Below are 19,925 nucleotides of genomic sequence, written 5' to 3' on the forward strand. Positions count from 1 at the left end.
ACTGGAATGCGAGCTGAGCTCGTTGAGGACCACGAGTAGGTTAATTGAAAATATTGGAAGCTGCAGCTAGAGTGACTGTAATTAGGATCGCCCTTTTTTTTTGGTTAAAAATTAATATTTGATTTCGGTATGAGCAAAGTTTTGTACTCAATGTATGTATATATACAGTCAAAAGTCGTTAATTCGGACACCCATAATCCAGACGTCAAAGCTACAAACTTTCTACGCATGCACGTAAGACCTTTACGGCTGTGAATATGCATGTGCTCAAAATACGTTTACGAATGCACCTTTAATGTATAACGGACGGTATAAGCTAAGCTAAAATTATCTAATTCAGTTAATGTTGCAGATTGCGTTGTTCCTTAATCTTCGAATTGGATTTGGATCATTATTTTTTGCAGACTGTTAGAGCAATTTTATAAAAGTAAGCTTGAACTTTCGATTATGTCAAATAGAATTTCTGATATATATTTATTAATATGTAAAGGATCTACAAAGCGAAAGTATGTTTCGAAGTACATTAAACAAAAAGTGGAATTGCTGCAAAAAATGGATAAAGGCATATCCTTTGTTTATCTAAACTTTAACGTTTGTTTATCTTCAACGCCGCGGCGCCCAATGAATTGGAAGTTGATCTGTCAGCACTATCCTTATCTTCAGGGCAGATGTTTTTATTTTATTTGGCTTATAATTCCTTACTAAATGCAGTATTTCATCTCGATGTACTCCGTCTTTCATATGATTTAAATCAAATTCCTCATCATTATAATTCGCTTCAATAGCGAAGAAAGTGACAGAGGTTATTGAAAATGAAAAAATTTCGATTGACAAATTAGTCGGTATTCTCGACACAGCAATTATAGGACTTGAACAGCGGAACTTTGTAACTGAACAAGAAATTATGTCTGTTTATAGAATTAAAGATAATGTATTATCACATAAAAAACGAAGCAACTTAAACAACTTAACATTGAAAGAAATGTTTAATAAAGATTAAGCTTTTTTTTTTTTTTTTTTTTTTTTTTGTAAATTTTGATACCTTTTAGATCATAATTGTTCTTTATTTCATAAATTACAGTTTCATATTTTTAATTTTATAATTTCTGCATGCCATCTTACCAGATTTAAACTGATGCTCGATAATCCGGAATCGCCGAAGTCCCGACGAGTCTGGATTAACGACTTTTGACTGTATATATCTGTCTTATGCATTAATTGCTGAACTTGGTAAAGAGCTGTAAATTTATGAAATAATTTAATACTTTAAGGTAAATCACCTGATGGATGGATTGCACATCACAAATGGGCATATAGGCCCTGTTCTTTTACTGGAAGAAGATCATTATGTTGCACCTGATTTTCTTTATATACTTAGGATGATGGATAACCTTAAAATAACGTAAGTACTTTAAATACTACTATTATATGTTTTTTACTTATGTCTTGGAAGTATACCTTTCCTCCCCCTCTAAAATAACACAAGGATTGTTGCTAAACAACAATTGAAATTGCATGTGACAGCCTGATTTTGTAGTTCATTTGAAAAGCAAGGGTAAAATACATATACCATACTGCCCTCATATCTAAAGGTAAGACTTACCAAAGGGAAACCATAGGTAAGACCTTACCATTGTGAACACTATAATAAATGTCATTCAAATGATTTATGTAAGCATAATCTAGTTTAATAGATAAATTATAAATAGTTACATTACTAGCATTAGATAAAAATATAATGTATATCACACTGTATACTGTGATACTAAATAAAATACTTCAACTATGCCTTCTTTCTGTCAGATAAATGTGGAAGGGGTTTGGTTATATTTTCTAATTCTTAGATAATGACAGAGCGGTATCTGTATCGTAAGAATTAATGCTTTGTTTTTAGAGCTAACAGAAATATAACAGAAATAATCACTCTTTTTCCAGCATATGTAGGTATGGAAACAAGGTACAATTAGTCTAATACTGTCTGATCATAGATGCCATGATCATGCATTATCCTATATATAGGAATGTGAGCTAAGATGAGAGCGCACTAGAGTAAGGTGACCAGACGTCCCGATTTTTAACAGTTTGTTCCCCGTCCCGAGACGTTTTAAGAAAGTCCCGATTTTGGGGAAGAATGCTCGTCAAGCTAGGGAATGGCGGGAGAACGGATAGGAATATACGGCTATTTCGCCAGTATATGAGTTATATTATTTTTATTAATTTTATAATATCAAACTTTAATAATAACAATTTATTGTTGAGAACTGATTATCGAGAACTGCTTAACAAAGTTAGCATTCTTTATCAGTTATTAGAATTCACCACCATTGTTTGGATTTAAAGAACAATGGCATTTCATTGGCATTGGCAACGAAGAAAGCATTTTGTAACTGTCTCTCATACGGTACACATCATACTGCGTGCTCGTGCTAGTTAAACAAGTGATGCCAACAAATCAGCTATTCAGATAATTAGGTAACTTATTTATTTAATTCATAAATACATAAATTTTCATGAATTTAGCAGACAGTACTCGTATTATTTATATTTTACAGTGGCAGCAAAAAGTCTAGCACTGGCCTTGGAAGTGACACTTATATTATGGCTAGAAAGAAATATAGGATTAAAATTTAAATTTTTAAAATACAGTTACTTTATAACAATGAAATTAATTTAATTCATAGATTAACAATAAAATATGTTCCTATAAGTATATACCTACTTACTGAGTTTTTAAGCTGTATGTGTATAAAATTTCATAACATTGAATTTTTTTTTTTTTTTTTTTTTTTAGATTTTTAACATAATGAGTAAGAAAAGAGGATACAAATTCAACAATGATCTAAGAAGTGAATTTCCTTTGATTAAAAAAAAAAAAAGCTGTCGAAAGAATTTTGAAAGTATATGATCCTTTGAAATCCTACTTTCTATCACAGGATAAATATCCTAGAATTTTAGAAGAGTTTTCTGAAAAAGAATCGTCTAAAATTTGGCTAGAAGTTTTACACAATCAAGCAACTCTTTTTCAAAATACTATAAAACATATTGAAGTTGACAAAATTTTGGTAATCAAAGTAACAAATAAAGTTAGAAATTTAAAATTTAAATGTCAAGAACGGTTAGAAAATAATTTTCTTCCATTAACTGTCCATAATAGTATAAGCCAGCTAGAAGAACTATGTGCAATAAATCGTGCATATATCTTGAATCACGTTAATAAGTTCTCTAGTAACTGCCTAGATTATTTAGAAGAGTGGATGGTACATTACAATGATATTGAACATATTCATTGGGTTACATTAAAACAAGAACTTAATTGGAATGTGCAAAAATCATTCGATCATATTACTCAAAATTTTCCGTATAGTAATATTTCTTGAAAGGATTTTTTTAATTAGATATCATTATTAAAAATATATTGATAAGGAAAAGTTTAAATCTTGAACATCAGTGAAAATCACAGAGAACAAATGGTTAGAAATATTTCATCATTGAACAAACCATGTTTCATGTAATAATCCACTAAAAACTGTGGAATACGCGCTGTTCTTACCAAGAACTATGCTGCGATTGAGCACTTTTTTTCTATGATAAATAAAGTGCAGACATCAGAAAAATCACAATTAAGTGTTGAGGCTTTGAAAGCCATTTTATGTGTGAAATATAATTTAATAAATTCTTGTGAAAAATTTCATGACCTTTCAAGCAACAGCAGCAATCTACTAAAACAAATTCACTCAAATGAGAAATATGTCAAAGCAAAAATAATAGGTTAATTGGAATCAGTGTTTCTAGATACTTTTATAACCTTCGTGCTTCAGTCTGGGCACTAGGCAGACTATATCATATGCATTTGAATGAATCCTTCATGTGCAGTATCCAGAAAGTGGTAAAGGTGAACTGATCTGCAAACAATGTGAATTTTGCATTGCATATTATCTGAGTTTTATATTGTTGATGTCAGTTAAACTGGCCTTTTAGCTTGGGTGCATTTCGTGTACTTCCCTAAATTTTAATGTTAATTGTACAAAGCTTGTAATGGACAGTTTTGTAAAAAATGGTGAGTTTGGGAGTGTTGAATTCTGCCTTAATTTGGGTAATTATCATTTTAGACATTTTTGTTACAAATATTTTTTTAACTCTGACATACTTTTCATGACATACTTTTTCAGGTAACTTCTTACTCTGGCAATTATTCTAAATAATTTTTTGAAGTTCTTCACTTTTCTAAGTACATGGACATGATATTGGATACTTTGGCCCTCGTTATATCAAAAAGATCAGCTATACCAGTTATAGAAGTACAAACAATTTGTCTCATTTTGTAATCCATTATATCTTGAATTTTTATGTACTGTAATTCTCACAGTCTGAAATTAGTACTTGTTCAGGTTAAAACTCCATGCCAAACAAATATTAATTTAGAAGTCAAACAATAAAAATCAACATGAAAATTTGAAAATATAATGCTGATTTTTGTTGTTCGACTTCTAAATTAATACCTGTGATAGTCTTGAAAACAGACTTCACTCTATGCTGATACTGATCAAATTTGAAATCATTCTGGGTTCTTAGCTGGAAGTTGGTTTAGGTTAGGTTAGGTTAGATTATTTGATTTTGGCTAAGCTCACAAGTGCTGCCTACCTAAGGCATGGCATGGCTCTGTAGTGGAATTTTTTAAGCAAAATCGGCTCGTATTCATGTTATACGTGGGGTAAATCATGAAAACCAAGATTGCAGCCAGCCCATTTGTCTGGGTTTAAACAACCAGCATTCATAGGTCTTAACCATTCAGCCACTGGTTGAATATTGGCTTGGAAGTATGCTACTGAGGAGTATTGTATTTGTCAAGCATTTCAGTTTCATTATCATTGTGTATCAGTTTCATTATGTATAAATTTTAAGATACAAATAAAAAAAAAGTCTTGTAAAAGCATACTTACCATTATTCTATCAAACAAGTTAGGTGGGGAAATTTCATAGAAAAATGTCTGCAGTGTACATGAGAAAACAATTTTATTGCTAAAACATACTAATGCAGGAAAGCCAGCTTGGCATCAAGCAAATGTTGCTATTTTTTTTAACACTCTTTTCATCTCTGCATCTCCATAGGAGAGACTGCTATTATAGATTTAGACTGACCAACATTCAAGTGTTTTATAGTATTGTGATTTGCAGAAAAGTAACAAAATAAAAATTTTTACTAAATTGATAGGTTGAATGGGATGCAGCAATAAAACACTCTTGTTCCTTCAGAATGGAACATATGGTATATGAAGGCATACTTGTACAAGTATTTTTTATGTTTCTGCTAATAATTAGTATAGAAATTTGTTATGAACTTTTGTTCTTGAGATAGTGTAATATTCTTTTTGCATTAATCTGTTAGTCTTAGTTGTGTGATAAATTTCTAAATGTGGAGAATATCAAGAAAATTTTAAACTCACTTTCATAATTTTATCATCTAGGAAGTGCCCACAATGTAATATCTTGTGTTTAGGAACATATGTAAAGTCCTATAATTATGCTGCTTTTAGCAAAAAAGTAAGTATCTTGTATTCATTCTTAAAGTGTTGTGCTTGTGGTATAAGTTGTATAAGTTTTTTTTTTAATTGTGATTGTCATTTTAATTTAGTGTGAAATAGTGCAAGGCACTTGCATATTATAATTATTCAAGTGTAAAGTCAGATTTCATGGTTATAGTATTTAACTTCTCAGGAATGCATGAAGACATCTTCTGCTTCTTATATTTTGTGTTCTGTCTCTAGTTTTATTTTGTTTGTGTCATTTTATGATGATCTTATTTTTAAGAATTAAGGGTTTTGTATCTCAGAACTTTAAGCCTTTGTAGAATTTACTAGTACCTTAAGAAATGTTTTAAATATGAAATTGACATTTGATAATCATTTTTGATAATCATGAAAGAAGTTATAGTCTAAATAAAAGTTATAGAAAGTCATAGAATATAGTCATAGAAATCACTCATAAGTACTACCTGTGTAAGATTTTATCTTTTCAACAATTATTAACAGAATTTTATTTCAGATAGAAATTGTAAAATGGCTGTCTAGCAAGCATAATATGGGAATGGTGATAAACAGAACATTATGGGAGCAAATTAAAAAATGTGCCAAGGTAAATAAATGTATTGTAATTTGCTAAACAAGCACTGAATATTGTTTCCTTTTTATTTTTCAGAGCAAAATAATCAGATACCTAGGGCGTCATACTTTTTGTATTAAAAGACATCATCTAAGCCTTGCTTTTTGTGTAATCAAGTACATGTAGTAATATTATTCATAATTTAATAGTATTTAATTTTCTTTTATTATTCTTGTAGCTGATCTCATTAAAATGTAAGTAAAAATACTTTTACATAAAGTAAATGGCTTGTGCAAAGGCACATAGGTATAGTTTAATTTAGAAACAGTTGCATATATTTTACTCCAAATCAGAGGAAGGCGAAAGCTTTTCACAAAAATGACTTTGAATTTTCTTCTTAGGACAACACCCTTTCTCTTTTATGTTATTGTTTATTTAAAGATCACAAATTTCATATTAAAGGCAAACACAAACCACAACTTTCTGTGAGAGAAAGCTTCTTTCAGCATCTAAAATTCTTAAATTTGATTTAACTTGTGCACCTGTATGAGCTTATAATTTATATTCAATCTGATTTAATTAATTAAGAAAATTTATAATTTAATGCTCATCATGCACATTTTTTTAAATAATTTTAACCTATGATATTTTTCATGTTTCATATATGAATTACTTGAATTGTTCAGTAGGGATTTAATAATTTTTATGAAAAAGTTAATACATTTTTAAAAAGTACACTGTGTTACATTTAAAATATAAAGTATGGTTTAAGTATTTTAGAAAGGAGAGCTGGTTAATATTCTGAGTTCTTCCATCTGAATTTTTAATTGCTTCCGGTAATATCTAGTTTTATATATCATGTGGATATAAGATTTAAATGCAAATGATAACTTTTTATGCCTTGTTATTGCTGAAATGTTCAGTGACTCACATGTTTTGCAATATCTAGTATTAATTAAAGAAGGATTATAGGTTAAAACAGTCGAATTTATAAAGATTTTTGTTGCTAAAATGTTTACTGAATAGATGAGAGTAAAATTTACACATTTTACAGACATTATTACAATAGTAAATATTTCCTAATTCCTGTAACTGTGGAAATATAGAAACTCCTAATTCATATAAGTATGGGAAATATAAAAACTTTGAAGTTTTAACTGAACAAGCTCTGTATGGTATTACCTATTCTTCACAAGAATGAGTTAGCAGTTACAAACTATGAAATTTAATTTTTTTTTTTTTTTTTTTTTTTTTTTTTTTTTTTTTTAAGTATGGTCCTTGAATTCATCTGAAATTCTTACCACAGAGAATAGAGATGTAAATCAAGTTCTCATCACTGGTACAAATGCATACTGTGAAGGTCGTAAAATTGTGGTAGTTGGACGTTTAGTTGGAGAGAGGTTGTAAAAAAATTTTAATTTTTCATTTTTGTGCAAGCAGTTCCTAAAACCACCAGTTTGTCTTAACTCAGTTTGTTGTAATATTGTCAGATGCAATGTTTTTGTAAATACAAATGGGGGTCTAGTATTTATAGTTCAGAAGATAAAGCCAGGATAAATATTTTCTACAGCACATGTTGTGAGAAAACATTCTAAGTAAATTGGTGGAGGAAAAAGGGTAATTATAATATTGGTGAAAATAACCTGGATGCTTTCAATTAGAAAATTAATTCATTTTGCTTTCCTTGATCTCGAGTGCATAGAAATTCAGTTTATTCACTTTGATCAAGCCCTTCCTTTTCTCAATATTTTATTTTTGGCTGAGCCATTAAAAATCATTGACCAGAACACTGGTTGTTTAATATGTAGTTCAATTCCTCATAAAAATGGGTAGTTGTAGGAACATTTTTATGGTTTTACCCACCGTGAATGTGTTCCAATAAGTAAGTTTTAAGATTAATTAAAACATCACTCTTACAGCAGATAATCATCATATGGATTAAGGTATTTAAATAAATGTAACCTTTCATGCCATTTAACTACACAAAATGAATATAGTGTAACCATATCATATCAACATATTTAATTTACATTATTTCATTTTTCTAGTTTTCATGCTCTCAGTATTTCTTTATTACAATGCATATTTAGTCAGTATCTTAATTACGAGGGCTATTCAGAAAATAACATATGTTTCGCTGCTGTGCGGCGAGAGATTATGCTAGCATCCTCATCTTAGTGTCAGAGTGTCCACTGAATCCTTACGCATCTGGTTGTTATCGTTGGCGGCACATATTGCCTGTGCTTTGTTCACTGTGAATATTTAAAATATGTGCGGCAATAGAAAATTCCACCCGTTGTGAAGTGCGATTAGATTTTTGTTTGCAAAAAACTAAGACCAGTTGAAATTTATTGGGAACTTAGTACGGTGTATTGAAACAACGTAATGGGCAAAGCCAGAGTGAAACGATAGTGCATTGGCCACACAAATTTTCACGAGGAAGCACGAACTCGAAGAGAAAATCAATGAAAAGATTCACGAAATACACCACTTCACAGTTTCAGAGCTCTCATTAGAGATTCCTCAAATTTCATGAACTTTGTTGTTTGGTGTTGTGTCTAGGCTATCACAAGTTTTGTGACAGATGGGTACCAAAACTCTTGTCACAAGACCACAAAAAGCAGCACATTGCAGCAACTGTGACATTTCTTGAGGCTTACCACGAACAGTGAATCGCTTCTCGATCATGTTGTAACAGGAGACAAGAGTAAAGTTGGGTAAAGTTCATCATTTGTGTGTGTCAGGTTTGCAACACAGCGCTTTGACAATGATGAGGAACTGTATGTAGGCATCCGTGCTATTTATGTGGAGATTATGTAGAAAAATAGCTGAATAATGTGCCTTTTAAATGTAAGTAATAAAAATGTTTATTTTCATTTGTTATTTTTTTTATTCTAAAACGTAAGTTTTCTGAATAGCCTACGTATTTAGAAACTGGAGCTCTTGATGGATTTCGTCCCTGATCAAGTTATTAACACTGCCAATAGATCAAAATGATTTTTTTTCCCTGATTGATAGAAATATGTATTAATCATTAAAAGTTCTAGAAATAAGAAAATTTCAACTTCAAGGAGAAATAGCATTTTTTTCATTCGAAAATATTATAACAATCTGCTTCTCTACGTTGCGGCGCGCAATGAATCGGAAGTTGATCTGTCAGCACTATCCTTATCTTCAGGGCAGATGTTTTTATTTTATTTGGCTTATAATTCCTTACTAAATGTAGTATTTCATCTTGATGTACTCCATCTTTGATATAATTTAAATCAAATTCCTCATCATTATAATTCGCTTCTAATAGTGAAGAAAGTGACACAGAATCTATTGAAAACGAAAACATTTCGATTGACAAATTAGTCGGTATTCTCGACACAGCAATTATAGGACTTGAATAGCGGAACTTTGTAACTGAACAAGAAATTATGTCTGTTTATAGAATTAAAGAGAAAGTATTATCAGATAAAACGAAGCAACTTGACCAACTTACATTGAAAATGTTTAATAAAGTAAACAAATAAATATTAAGCATTTTTTTTTTTTGTAAATTTTGATACCCTTTAGATCATAATTCTTTATTTCATAAATTACGGTTTCATATTTTTAATTTTATAATTTCTGCATGCCATCTTACCAGATTTAAACTGATGATCTATAATCTGGAAAAATCGGTAATCCGGAATCACCGAAGTCCCGACGAGTCCGTATTAAAGACTTTTGACTATATATATATATATATTAGGAAAGTTGAATTTAGATCAATAAGGGATGGGGTCTTTGGTCCAGGTACCCTGGTGTCTACACTGATCCCCCCTTCATGAGATGTCATACAACTTGTGGATCGAAACGTCCATACAGATTCTTGTTCATCATGGTGGGATGAAACATTTAATTTGTAAATCCTGCATTTGATCTTCATTGTCATTCTTTTGATGTCTAATGCTGCATTACATTGATTTCATCCACAAATGTTGTATTGAAGGTTCCACTGCCAAAGTCTTGACCTCCCATTGCAAAATATATCAAGATTACTTATTGTGGAAGCTTTATATCCTACCCTTATGTTGTTGGCCGTGATTACATAGATTTGTTAGATTGCACCACAGAGTCATTATGTTCCTCATTGTTTCCCAGCAATGACATTTTTGGATTCACAAATAATCCACCAAATCCTCTTCCACATTAAAAGCACGTTTTAACCACATTAAAGCACTCATTATAACTTTTGTGTGTTTGTGCCACCAGGCAAAAGAAAGGTAATGCAGTGATGCCATATTATGCCACGGAGAAGCAAAGATTATTACTTTTTTTAAATATTTTTACAGTATGCCCTTTTGTGACAAATGTAATTTTTCTCTATGTAACTATGTTATGTACAATGTAAAGGGACCTTCAAGCTACTGTTTGTATGAGAATGACATATTTCATATCTTTCTAACAGAAGATAATTCAATGATCTAAATAATATAACTGGAGAAAAACTAAATAAATATGTTTTCTTTTATTGTAAAACTTATGGTATAAATGATAAGTTATCTTGATGTATGTATTAAGTGTTAAGCTGTATATATACAGCCTAACACTTAATACAAATTTAATATATATATATATATATATATATATATATATATAATGAATATGGTTTTAGAAGAGCTCTTAGAGAGCATAACATTACCATATATGTGATCTAATATGGTAAATTTTCTGCACATGTTCATTTGTTTTCATCAGCTTTTTAAAAAAATCTGTAAAAAACAAAAAAACAACAAAAAAAAAAAAAAAAAAAAAAAAAAAAAAAAACCACCTGTTGGTAGTTTTAGTCACATTTTTTGTTTTTGGCTTAGGTTTTATAAATTTTTATATGATATGCTGTTCTTTCTAGATATCACTTTTCTGTTTTATTTTAAATAAATAGGCATTTTGCTCCTTTGATGATTATAATTGGGACTGGTCCTTACAGCATGTCAGTTCAACTCGTTTACCCTCCCCGTTAACTGCCATGGTAGCCATTGCTCCTCGAGTCTTTCATATTGGAGAATGGTAAGAATGTTTACACACATCTATTCAAGCTTCTGAACATTGTTAGAAATTTAATTTTGAAGTACTTTTCTATAATAACTATGTTCTCTCCATGGCTTGCTTTTCCTTATATGGCTTATTTATACACATGATTTTTTAACTATATTTTAGGTACAAAAAGCTAAATGTTTTAAGTATTACTATTAAATTCATTGTTAAAATGATAAGGATTATCATGATGATAACCAGTAACTTGAATTTTTATGATTAAGCAAGGCAGTAATTGGAGCAGTGTTAAACTTTATTTACTAGTTTAACAGAAAAGAGTATATGAATCCTGTTTGTGGAATCAGTATTACACTTTTTTCTGAGAATATTCAAGGAATCTGAGGACTTTTTTAACCCTCTTTTTTGCCACCAACTTCTTGAGGACTTTCATATTGAAGATGAAGTACTGCCATTTGACAGAGATATTACAGACATGCACCTATGCCCAGTGATATGGCAGTCACTCAGCCAACACTGTCTGTTACAACATTCAGGATGGCCACCAAACATCCACTCAATGCATGCCCGTAATTTATAGTAATAAAGTACTTAGTTAAAATAACAACTAACATGAAATCATTACATTAAATTACTGAACTCAACAGCCAACTTTATTGAAATAGTGAAGAAAATTAAGTGAGTTTGTGAATTTGAAAATTGCTGATCTCCAGTTTTTAATGCCTCATTACTTAAGAGTTAAATATTATATTTTATGATGTTAACAAGCGATTTCTATATTATGTACACAAATTGTGGATCATGCCACTTAAAATTTATTTTTACTAAAGCGTTCTATAAAAACAGACAAACTGCTGAAAGTAGAAGCAATAACGATTTAAAATTTTTGCAGTGCATCCCAAATGCATTTTTCCCAATTATGTGAAGAGTTTAATCAGAGGATTAACACTGTTCTTTATAGCATTTAGAGAAGATTCTTATAAAATATGTATAATTTAGAGGATGTCTTTTAATTTCATGTATTTTTAAGCTGTTTTCGAAGTTCTCAAATTCATCTATGGAATATCAGTTTTAAGAAATTCGATGTATGTGATTTAAATGGGGCGAGAAGATCAAAAGAAAAATTTTGAAGTTTATTTAATGCAGAATGTATTCAGAAAATTATTGAACAGTCAGCTGTTCATATTTTTTTTTTTTTTTTTATAAAAACAAGCCATTACTAAGAAAAATCTGAAATAGCTCCATCCCAGTTAATTTGGATAAATGGACTTCTACTTTAATAATTCATATCTATAATATTAGAGAATAAATGAAATGTTTTAATTAAACTTATTCATTAATGCTTTCAACTTAAATCGGTTGTATAGTTAAAAAAATTAATAATTTTCAGTTACCTGTAAAATTGCCTGCTGTGCAGTTATCATCTTAATGAAAATTTTCTTTCCTACAGTGGAGTGCACCATAGAGGAAAAGATTGTAGCAGTGACCGTGTTGTACACAAAGTCATGCGAGTTCTTCTGTCCTCCAATCATCATCTTTTCCCATCAACTCTCACAGTTCACCAAAGTTTCAGGAAACCATTTAAAGCACCTAAGGGCAATGGTGGCTGGGGTGATATAAGAGATCATAATTTATGTTGCAGTCAAGTGAAAAATTCAAGCATTGACTGTAGCTAGATAATAGAATCATCTAGTCTATGTGCAATCATTCCTTCACAACTTGTATATTTCCTATTTTATTATCCAAGATGCATTTACAAGTGCTAAAATTTGGATAAAATTAAAGGTTTTGTAAGTATTCTATGTTGAAGAAGTTTATTTTGATATTTTTTATATTTACCATAGATTTTAAAATATATTTAGAGCAAAACATGTTAATTTAGATTAATTATAATTACTGCTAGATTAATTTCTCTTCTACATATCTTCCTTATCAACATATTTAACAAAAACCATATTATTTGAAAATTAAGTTTTATACCCATGTTTATAGGCTTATGGAAGGTTCAAAGTTAAGTAATGAAAGTCTCAGGTGCCTTTTGATCTATAATTCTGTCAGTATGAAACAATTAAGAAAATATTTTCTATTTTTTTATACATAAATATGACATCTTGGAAATCCATTCATTTGTGAATTTACACTATAAAATGTAAAAATATGCATATTTTATATATATATATATGTGTGTGTGTGTGTGTGGCACATCAAATCACTTGTATCATTGGCAAACCTTTTGCTAGTTCAGAATCACCTAAAAGCACTGTGTCTTCCAATAGAGAAACTAAAGAATAATTACACTCACTGAAGTCAAGTAACGTGAAATTTACGTGAAAGTTCCTGAATTACATTAATAATAGCAAATCCTTTGTAATCATAGATGGTACACACATGCATAGTATAAACTTGATGAAAAATAATCCCTCCCAAATTTGCAACACCCATCAGTGTGTAGTACAATGTGCTTTAAGTATTAATCCATACAGCAATGCAATACACAACAGGAATATTCTGTGTGAGTAAGTGCTGTAGAAGACATTTTTCCATTCATAATAGTTGAGCAAGATATAAAAGGATACATCTATTTAATACACTGTGTACATCAATATACTATATGATATCAGTATACCATAAAGAAATGATAGTTGATGCTAGAAAACTAGTTGCTTTTTATTGCAAAAATTACAAATCTGTTAGAGAAAGTTTTAAAAAAAGTGTCTGGTTTTCCATTTTCAATGTTGCAAAACCGTTCAAAGAAGAAAAGTTATAAATGTGAAGCAACAGCTGTCTACTAAATCTTACTGTGCTAGATTAGTTTTTATAACCTAGTGAAAGTGCTACAAAGTATTCAGGTAGAAGAGTAGATATAACAGTTTTTCCTGAAATTGGGAAAAGGGTGATTAGATCAGCTAGCTGGATATGGTAAGAAAAGCACAGGTTCTTTATAGATCTGGGATTAAACAAATTTTGTAGATGAGAGAGCATTTTATAGAATTATTAAAATTTTCAAGAGGGGCCTAAATAGGAAGGCCTTTTTTATGCAAAATTACTTTGTTTTATATGACTATAAATTATTTTAAATGTTCAGCTAGTTTTGATTTAAGTTTTGCTATTTTAACTTTTGAATGCCTGATGCAAATTTTTTCTAGATGTTGTCTACCTTTTTTGTCACTGGACAAACAGTCTAATATTTTCAGTATTTCATTGTAATTCTTTAAGGATATTATTTCCTTCAAATTTATCAGTGCATTCTTGTTTATTTTTGCAATTAGAGCATTCAGGGATATTTTCGCTGTCACATTTAATTTATTACTGACATTTTCATAATTCACCGCAAAATGAATTTACATTCAGACTTTATTCATGTAGTCTTCTAAAAGCACTCTGCATTATTTTCTTGCCACCACCTTATTGATGTTTTATTTTCTGTACATGGTAAATTTACTTTTGACATAACAAAAGACCTTATATTTAATCATTAATCATTATATATAACAATCTAGTCATTATATCTTATCTCGTTCATTTGTGCTTTTGCAGCTGAGGATGGTGGTTCAGTAAAACCATCGAAACTAGTCCTGTGAAATGCTGATTCTTGTTGTTTGACTTAACAAAATTAATATTTGTTTGGCATGTTATTGTATCTTAATTATAACAATGGATTTTAACAAATTCTTTTACGGCAACCCAAGCAAGTAATTTTTTGTCATTTTCATTAATCACTGTATAGAAAATGTATGCTGTAAATTCTTATGTTCTCTGATGTATCTATGCTTTTGTGAAAAGCAGACTGTCCTTTGGGAAAACATGAAGTACAATATCCCTCCCTACCTTTCTCATTTCCATGAATCTTATGGTACTAAAAAATAAGTGTGAAGAAAAAAAGCATAAATAAATAAGTGTGAAGAAATTGTTACAGTACAAGAAGACATGTTACATATACAGTACTTTACAACACATAACTTGGAAAACTGACTAAAACTACAAATTCAAAATTTTATAAATATTTAAATTACTAGAAAACAAATAGCTATGATTAAAATAAATTTGTCATACCCACATCAATGAAATATTGTTTTACCATAGAATAGAACTACAGTTATGAAATGTGCAAAATCAGAACGGATGCAGCTATGACACCAGACTGCTTCAAGTCCCTCTATGAGGATCATGCCAGTGAAGGTTCACTTAAAGGAATGAACTAACCCTTCTCATTAACCTTGGGGGGGGGGCAAATCACGAAAATGCCCATGCAGTCAGCCTGTCCGAGTGGAACTGGTTGTGACTACCAGTGTTCATCGATTTTACTGCTTGACCACTAATGGGCCTGTAGGGTTTGGAGAAAAGGGTATAAAAACAACATTTCATCAAAGGCTAATTAAAAACTGGAATACGAGGAGACTTATGCTTTTACAAAAGTAGTTGGCAAAGAATAGGAAAAATATATTTAAAAGATGTAACAAAATTATTTTAATGTAATCCTTTTTTTTAATCAATGTAAATCATGTATCAATGTAAAAAAAAGTATGATAGAATTTATTTCTCACTTGATAGAGCTGATTGATATAGAATTTTTTATTCAAAATACATTGCTGTTTTGCTGAACCTTTAAAGTTTGTGAAAACGGTATATATGCAAAATCGCTTTCTGCAAATTTCCACGTTTGACTGGATTAACTGTATTACTACTGTCATCACAATCTATTCCTAAGTTTATTACAGTTTTTTTAAATATGAACTCTTTTATTGCTTTTCAGTTCGAATGAAAAATATTTCTAATGATAATGCATTTAAATATCAAAAATTTGAATGCATGCAGTTTTATTTAGATTCTTCTTGCTCTTCCTTTAGTAAGCCAAATTGTAATAGTTTTATAGTCCAAAATAAACGTTATAAAAATGAAATACCTCTCTTCCATCGTAGTGAGAAATTTTAATCTTTGTGAGCAACTTGAACAAAATTTGCGAAGTGTGATTTGTTCATAATGGTACGATACAAATACCATTCATTTATCTGTATAGTAAAAATATTTTATGTCCATAATTCATAAGCAAAAATTGTCTATGAAAAAGTGAATATAATAGTTTGAAAATTCATTAAAAAACTGATATAATAAAACTAAAAAGAACTAAAAAGAATCCAATCTAAAAAATGGGATTATGTAGACAGCTTTTAATTTTTTAGTTTTTATTTCATCATATATCCCATGATGCTCCAATAGCGTTGCATATTGTCAGAAAAACAGAAGAGAAATGCATCACTGACAATGAACTGGATTCCATTAAAATAATTAAATGATAATTACAGACTTTGTCAGTAGACGAAGGTTTAAAAATTAAATGCAGACGGTAGCAATTAATGAAACTGTGAAGAATGAAAGCACCTCCAGATTAGAGTCCTCTCTATTCTGAAGTAACTGAAGAAATATAACTGGTTAAATTTATAACTTTTATAATCTAAAATATAATTAGGGGATAATATACTATCTATATTGTTCCCCAGTTATAATTGTTTTAGAACTAAGTGATTATTTGTAACTACGAGACAATATACTATTATCCTATAGTGTTAATAATAGCACACACTGTTATTAGCACTCTGGGAAACGTTTCAGTGGGATGTGGGTACAAAAAAAGCTTAAGCAAAAATGTATCTCAAACCTAAAAAGAATATTACTTAAGAATTTTTGAGCTGTTTTCATTCCCAAAAATTCATCGTCAACCTAAAGTTGGAGCACTAATGAAGAACACCTGAAATATGTATTACAACACGGTATCCAAGATAGGCCTCATTTTTCTGAATTTGCACATACAGAAAAACTGACGATTTACATTTGATCTTTTAGCTTCTCAAAATCATCGCAAAGGAAAAAAAATTCATTATAACAGGCCTCAAGAAAAATCTGTATATGTTCTTAAATATAGTCCAAAATCATTCTTGAAGAAATTTCTAATGCCCAATTTCTTGGTTTCTATGTACCAAGCATTAACAATTCAAAAAATGCTTTTTAGTGTTAATGCATTCAATTTAAATTTCAGCATAACATAAATTGAATAAAAAATTAAGTTTAATCAAAAGTAGTAAGTCATCACATTTATTACATTCAGATAATTACATAAAAGCATAAATAAATAAGTGTGAAGAAATTGTTATTCAGCTCTGTTCTGATTATTGTTCACAAACATTTTCTGAAAGTTTTAAAAATCAGAAGACCTTCTTTTGGCTCTTGTTATATTAAATAACTATCTATGAAAGAACACAAGTTTTAATACATAGATCTGGGTTTGCTTTTAAGAATTCAACATTATTTAGCACAGCATGTTAACCAATATATACATTAAACAGCACCTATTGTACAGGGTGTCTCACTCGAAAGAGGCCCTGGGAAAAGTGATAAAAATCTTGTAATAAAAAGAAAAAAATCTTATAATAAAAAGAAACAAAACCAAATTTTTACATGACATATCTTTATGTTTGAAAAATGGAAGTACATTAGAAGAGATGCTGGATGTGATCTCCACTTACCTATACACACAGTTAAACATTGCGCTGCATGTTCATGTTATGTTGCTTGCCAGTGCATTGGGTGTCACTCCTTGCATTTCATGACGGATATTCTGATGCAAATTGTCAATGTGCATGGGTTGTACTTGTACACATTATCTTTAAGACGATCCCACAAGAAAAAAACTCAAGCAAGATCAAGTCTGGAAAAGTGGAGAAAAATGATTCCACCACAAACATATTCACTACAGATATGTGGCATGTTGTCCCATCTTGCTGGTAAGCCAAGTGTCAGCTTCTCATCATCCAACTGGTTCACAAATTCAAGAAAAAGTGCTTGGTACACTTCACTGGTGACAATTTTTAAAAAATTGGCCTGATGATGTGCTGCTATGGTAATGCACAAAACACATCCATCTTCTGTGAATGAAAGAATTCCTCTATGGCTGCATGCTGGTTTTCACTACTCCATAAACGTGTGTTTCATTAGTTCATGTATCCTGACAAGTGGAACCATGCTTCATCTGTGTACCATATGTAATCTGTGAGCAACATACACAAAAATGCAACACAGTGTTGAACTGTGTATACAGCTGGGAGGAAGTCACTTCTGGCACCTCTTCTAATGCACTTTCATTTCTCAAAAATAAAAGGCATATTATGTAAAAATTTAGTTTCACTTCCTTCTGTTATAAGATTTTTTATCACACTTTTCTGGGGATTCTTTCAAGTGGGACACCTTGTATTTTCAAAATTTTAGCTGTTATTTCAACTACTATAACATATTCCATATAATTATTTAACATGAAATTTAAATATTCAAATACATAACAAAGCTGTGGTAAACTTTTTGGATCACTCAATTTATAGATATGTATGATAAAATTTTCAAATGTCTTAAAATTTGTGACTGATTTTCATGGAGAAACAACTGCACTCTCAAATAACAATCAAATACAGTAATAGCGTACCACGCAAGACCCACTGCAAGATTTTTTGCACAAATGGAAAGTAAGTTTGCAGTACTGAGAAATTACTCGAAATAAATTCCTCTTGCATCGTTTCAAGAATTTGAGATCTGAAAGCATGAAAAGAGAAACAAAAATTAATAAACAAAGTAAAATATTCATTGCAGTTAGTATTTTAATACATAACATTAAGTAATTTCGTATAACAAATATTTTAATATGCAAAATCATATATTATTACTAAAAGGCAGAATTGGATCCAAATGTTTGTGTTCAACATGAAGAATACAAAATGTAAACCTGTGAAGAAATATTAACTCTCTTATTATAACAGTTACTATCACAGGAGAGTTAAGATTTTAAGGGCTGTTATTGGATTAACAGCTAGACATGATGAATCACATCTGTTTTTTGTGGTGCAGTTCCACATGTTTTCCCTATATCAGTTACAGGAAGAACATATGAGCTTCATTTCATGAGCTGATTTTTAAAGGATTAAGTATCAAGTCACTAAAATTATACATAAATGATAACTGCCGATAATTGTGTCCATATAAACTATAACTGTATATTGGTCTTCATACATTAAGTGACAAATATTCACAAAATATACTTAAAAAATTACTACAATACTGGAAAGATTAGATTTAAGATGCCTATTGTTCTTATTTCCTGTTAAGAGAAAATCTTGAAGGGGATCTCTTCCCAATTCTCAATCACGTTTCATGATGAAGCTGGGGTTTTAGTAATTAGATATAGGTCTCAATAAAAAAATGTACTCTGTGAGCTTTTGATGTCTCAGCTTCCTAATCTGTTTTTGCCCATCATCATTTAATAGATGATTTTTAATAATGGCAGTAATGTGCACTTAAAGATCACGGAAACTAAATATTAATACCAAGTTTATGAGTTAAATTACAATAACATCTACAGTTGGTCTGAGTATATTATTTATTAGTCGGTAGTCTACCTAGTAGGGAGATATTAAGTTTTGGATAATAAGGTTTACAAAAATGGAGGTTACAATCTTTTAAGTTCTTAATTTTGTATATAAGATATGTAGTTCCAGTTAGAAATCGTAAGATAAGATGAAGAGTTTTATGACTATAATTTCAATGTTGTAGATAAAAGGGCTAAAATAATATAAATAACTAAGACATAATAAACTAATATAGTTGAACTATAATACAAATAGAAAATCTTTTTGCATTGTTACCTGAATCGTAATTAGTAAAACATTATGTTTCACTAAGTGCAATGCTAAAAGTTCCATACATTTACTATGTACAAAATTTGCAGAGATACTTTCAGTTATAAATTTAATTAGTACTGCTTT

At 30.1% G+C, this 19,925-nt stretch overlaps 2 protein-coding genes across 6 annotated transcripts in view; one reads left to right on the forward strand and one right to left on the reverse strand.

Moving 5' to 3' along the window:
* The window catches only part of Mgat2 (alpha-1,6-mannosyl-glycoprotein 2-beta-N-acetylglucosaminyltransferase), a 105,622-nt gene extending 92,704 nt beyond the window's left edge, over nucleotides 1–12,918 (forward strand). For all 5 annotated transcript variants that reach the window (XM_085809389.1, XM_085809388.1, XM_085809387.1 and 2 more), the window contains 5 exons: nucleotides 1,272–1,402; nucleotides 5,466–5,541; nucleotides 6,043–6,132; nucleotides 11,012–11,136; nucleotides 12,572–12,918. In XM_085809389.1, coding sequence (XP_085665515.1) covers nucleotides 1,272–1,402; nucleotides 5,466–5,541; nucleotides 6,043–6,132; nucleotides 11,012–11,136; nucleotides 12,572–12,797 — 648 coding nt within the window. In that variant the 3' untranslated portion in view covers nucleotides 12,798–12,918. The remainder of the gene's footprint in view (nucleotides 1–1,271; nucleotides 1,403–5,465; nucleotides 5,542–6,042; nucleotides 6,133–11,011; nucleotides 11,137–12,571) is intronic.
* Nucleotides 12,919–17,195: 4,277 nt separating this feature from the next.
* Nucleotides 17,196–19,925, reverse strand: part of LOC146992693 (homeobox-containing protein 1-like) — a 120,860-nt gene continuing 118,130 nt past the window's right edge. Inside the window, exon 6 of the mRNA XM_085809390.1 lies at nucleotides 17,196–18,699. The gene's annotated coding sequence lies outside the window, so the exon portion shown is untranslated. The remainder of the gene's footprint in view (nucleotides 18,700–19,925) is intronic.

The sequence above is a fragment of the Stegodyphus dumicola genome, chromosome X2 (genome assembly GCF_044657685.1).
Source record: "Stegodyphus dumicola isolate Sdum_Otavi_A_Nest chromosome X2, ASM4465768v1".
Taxonomy (NCBI): Eukaryota; Metazoa; Arthropoda; class Arachnida; order Araneae; family Eresidae; genus Stegodyphus; species Stegodyphus dumicola.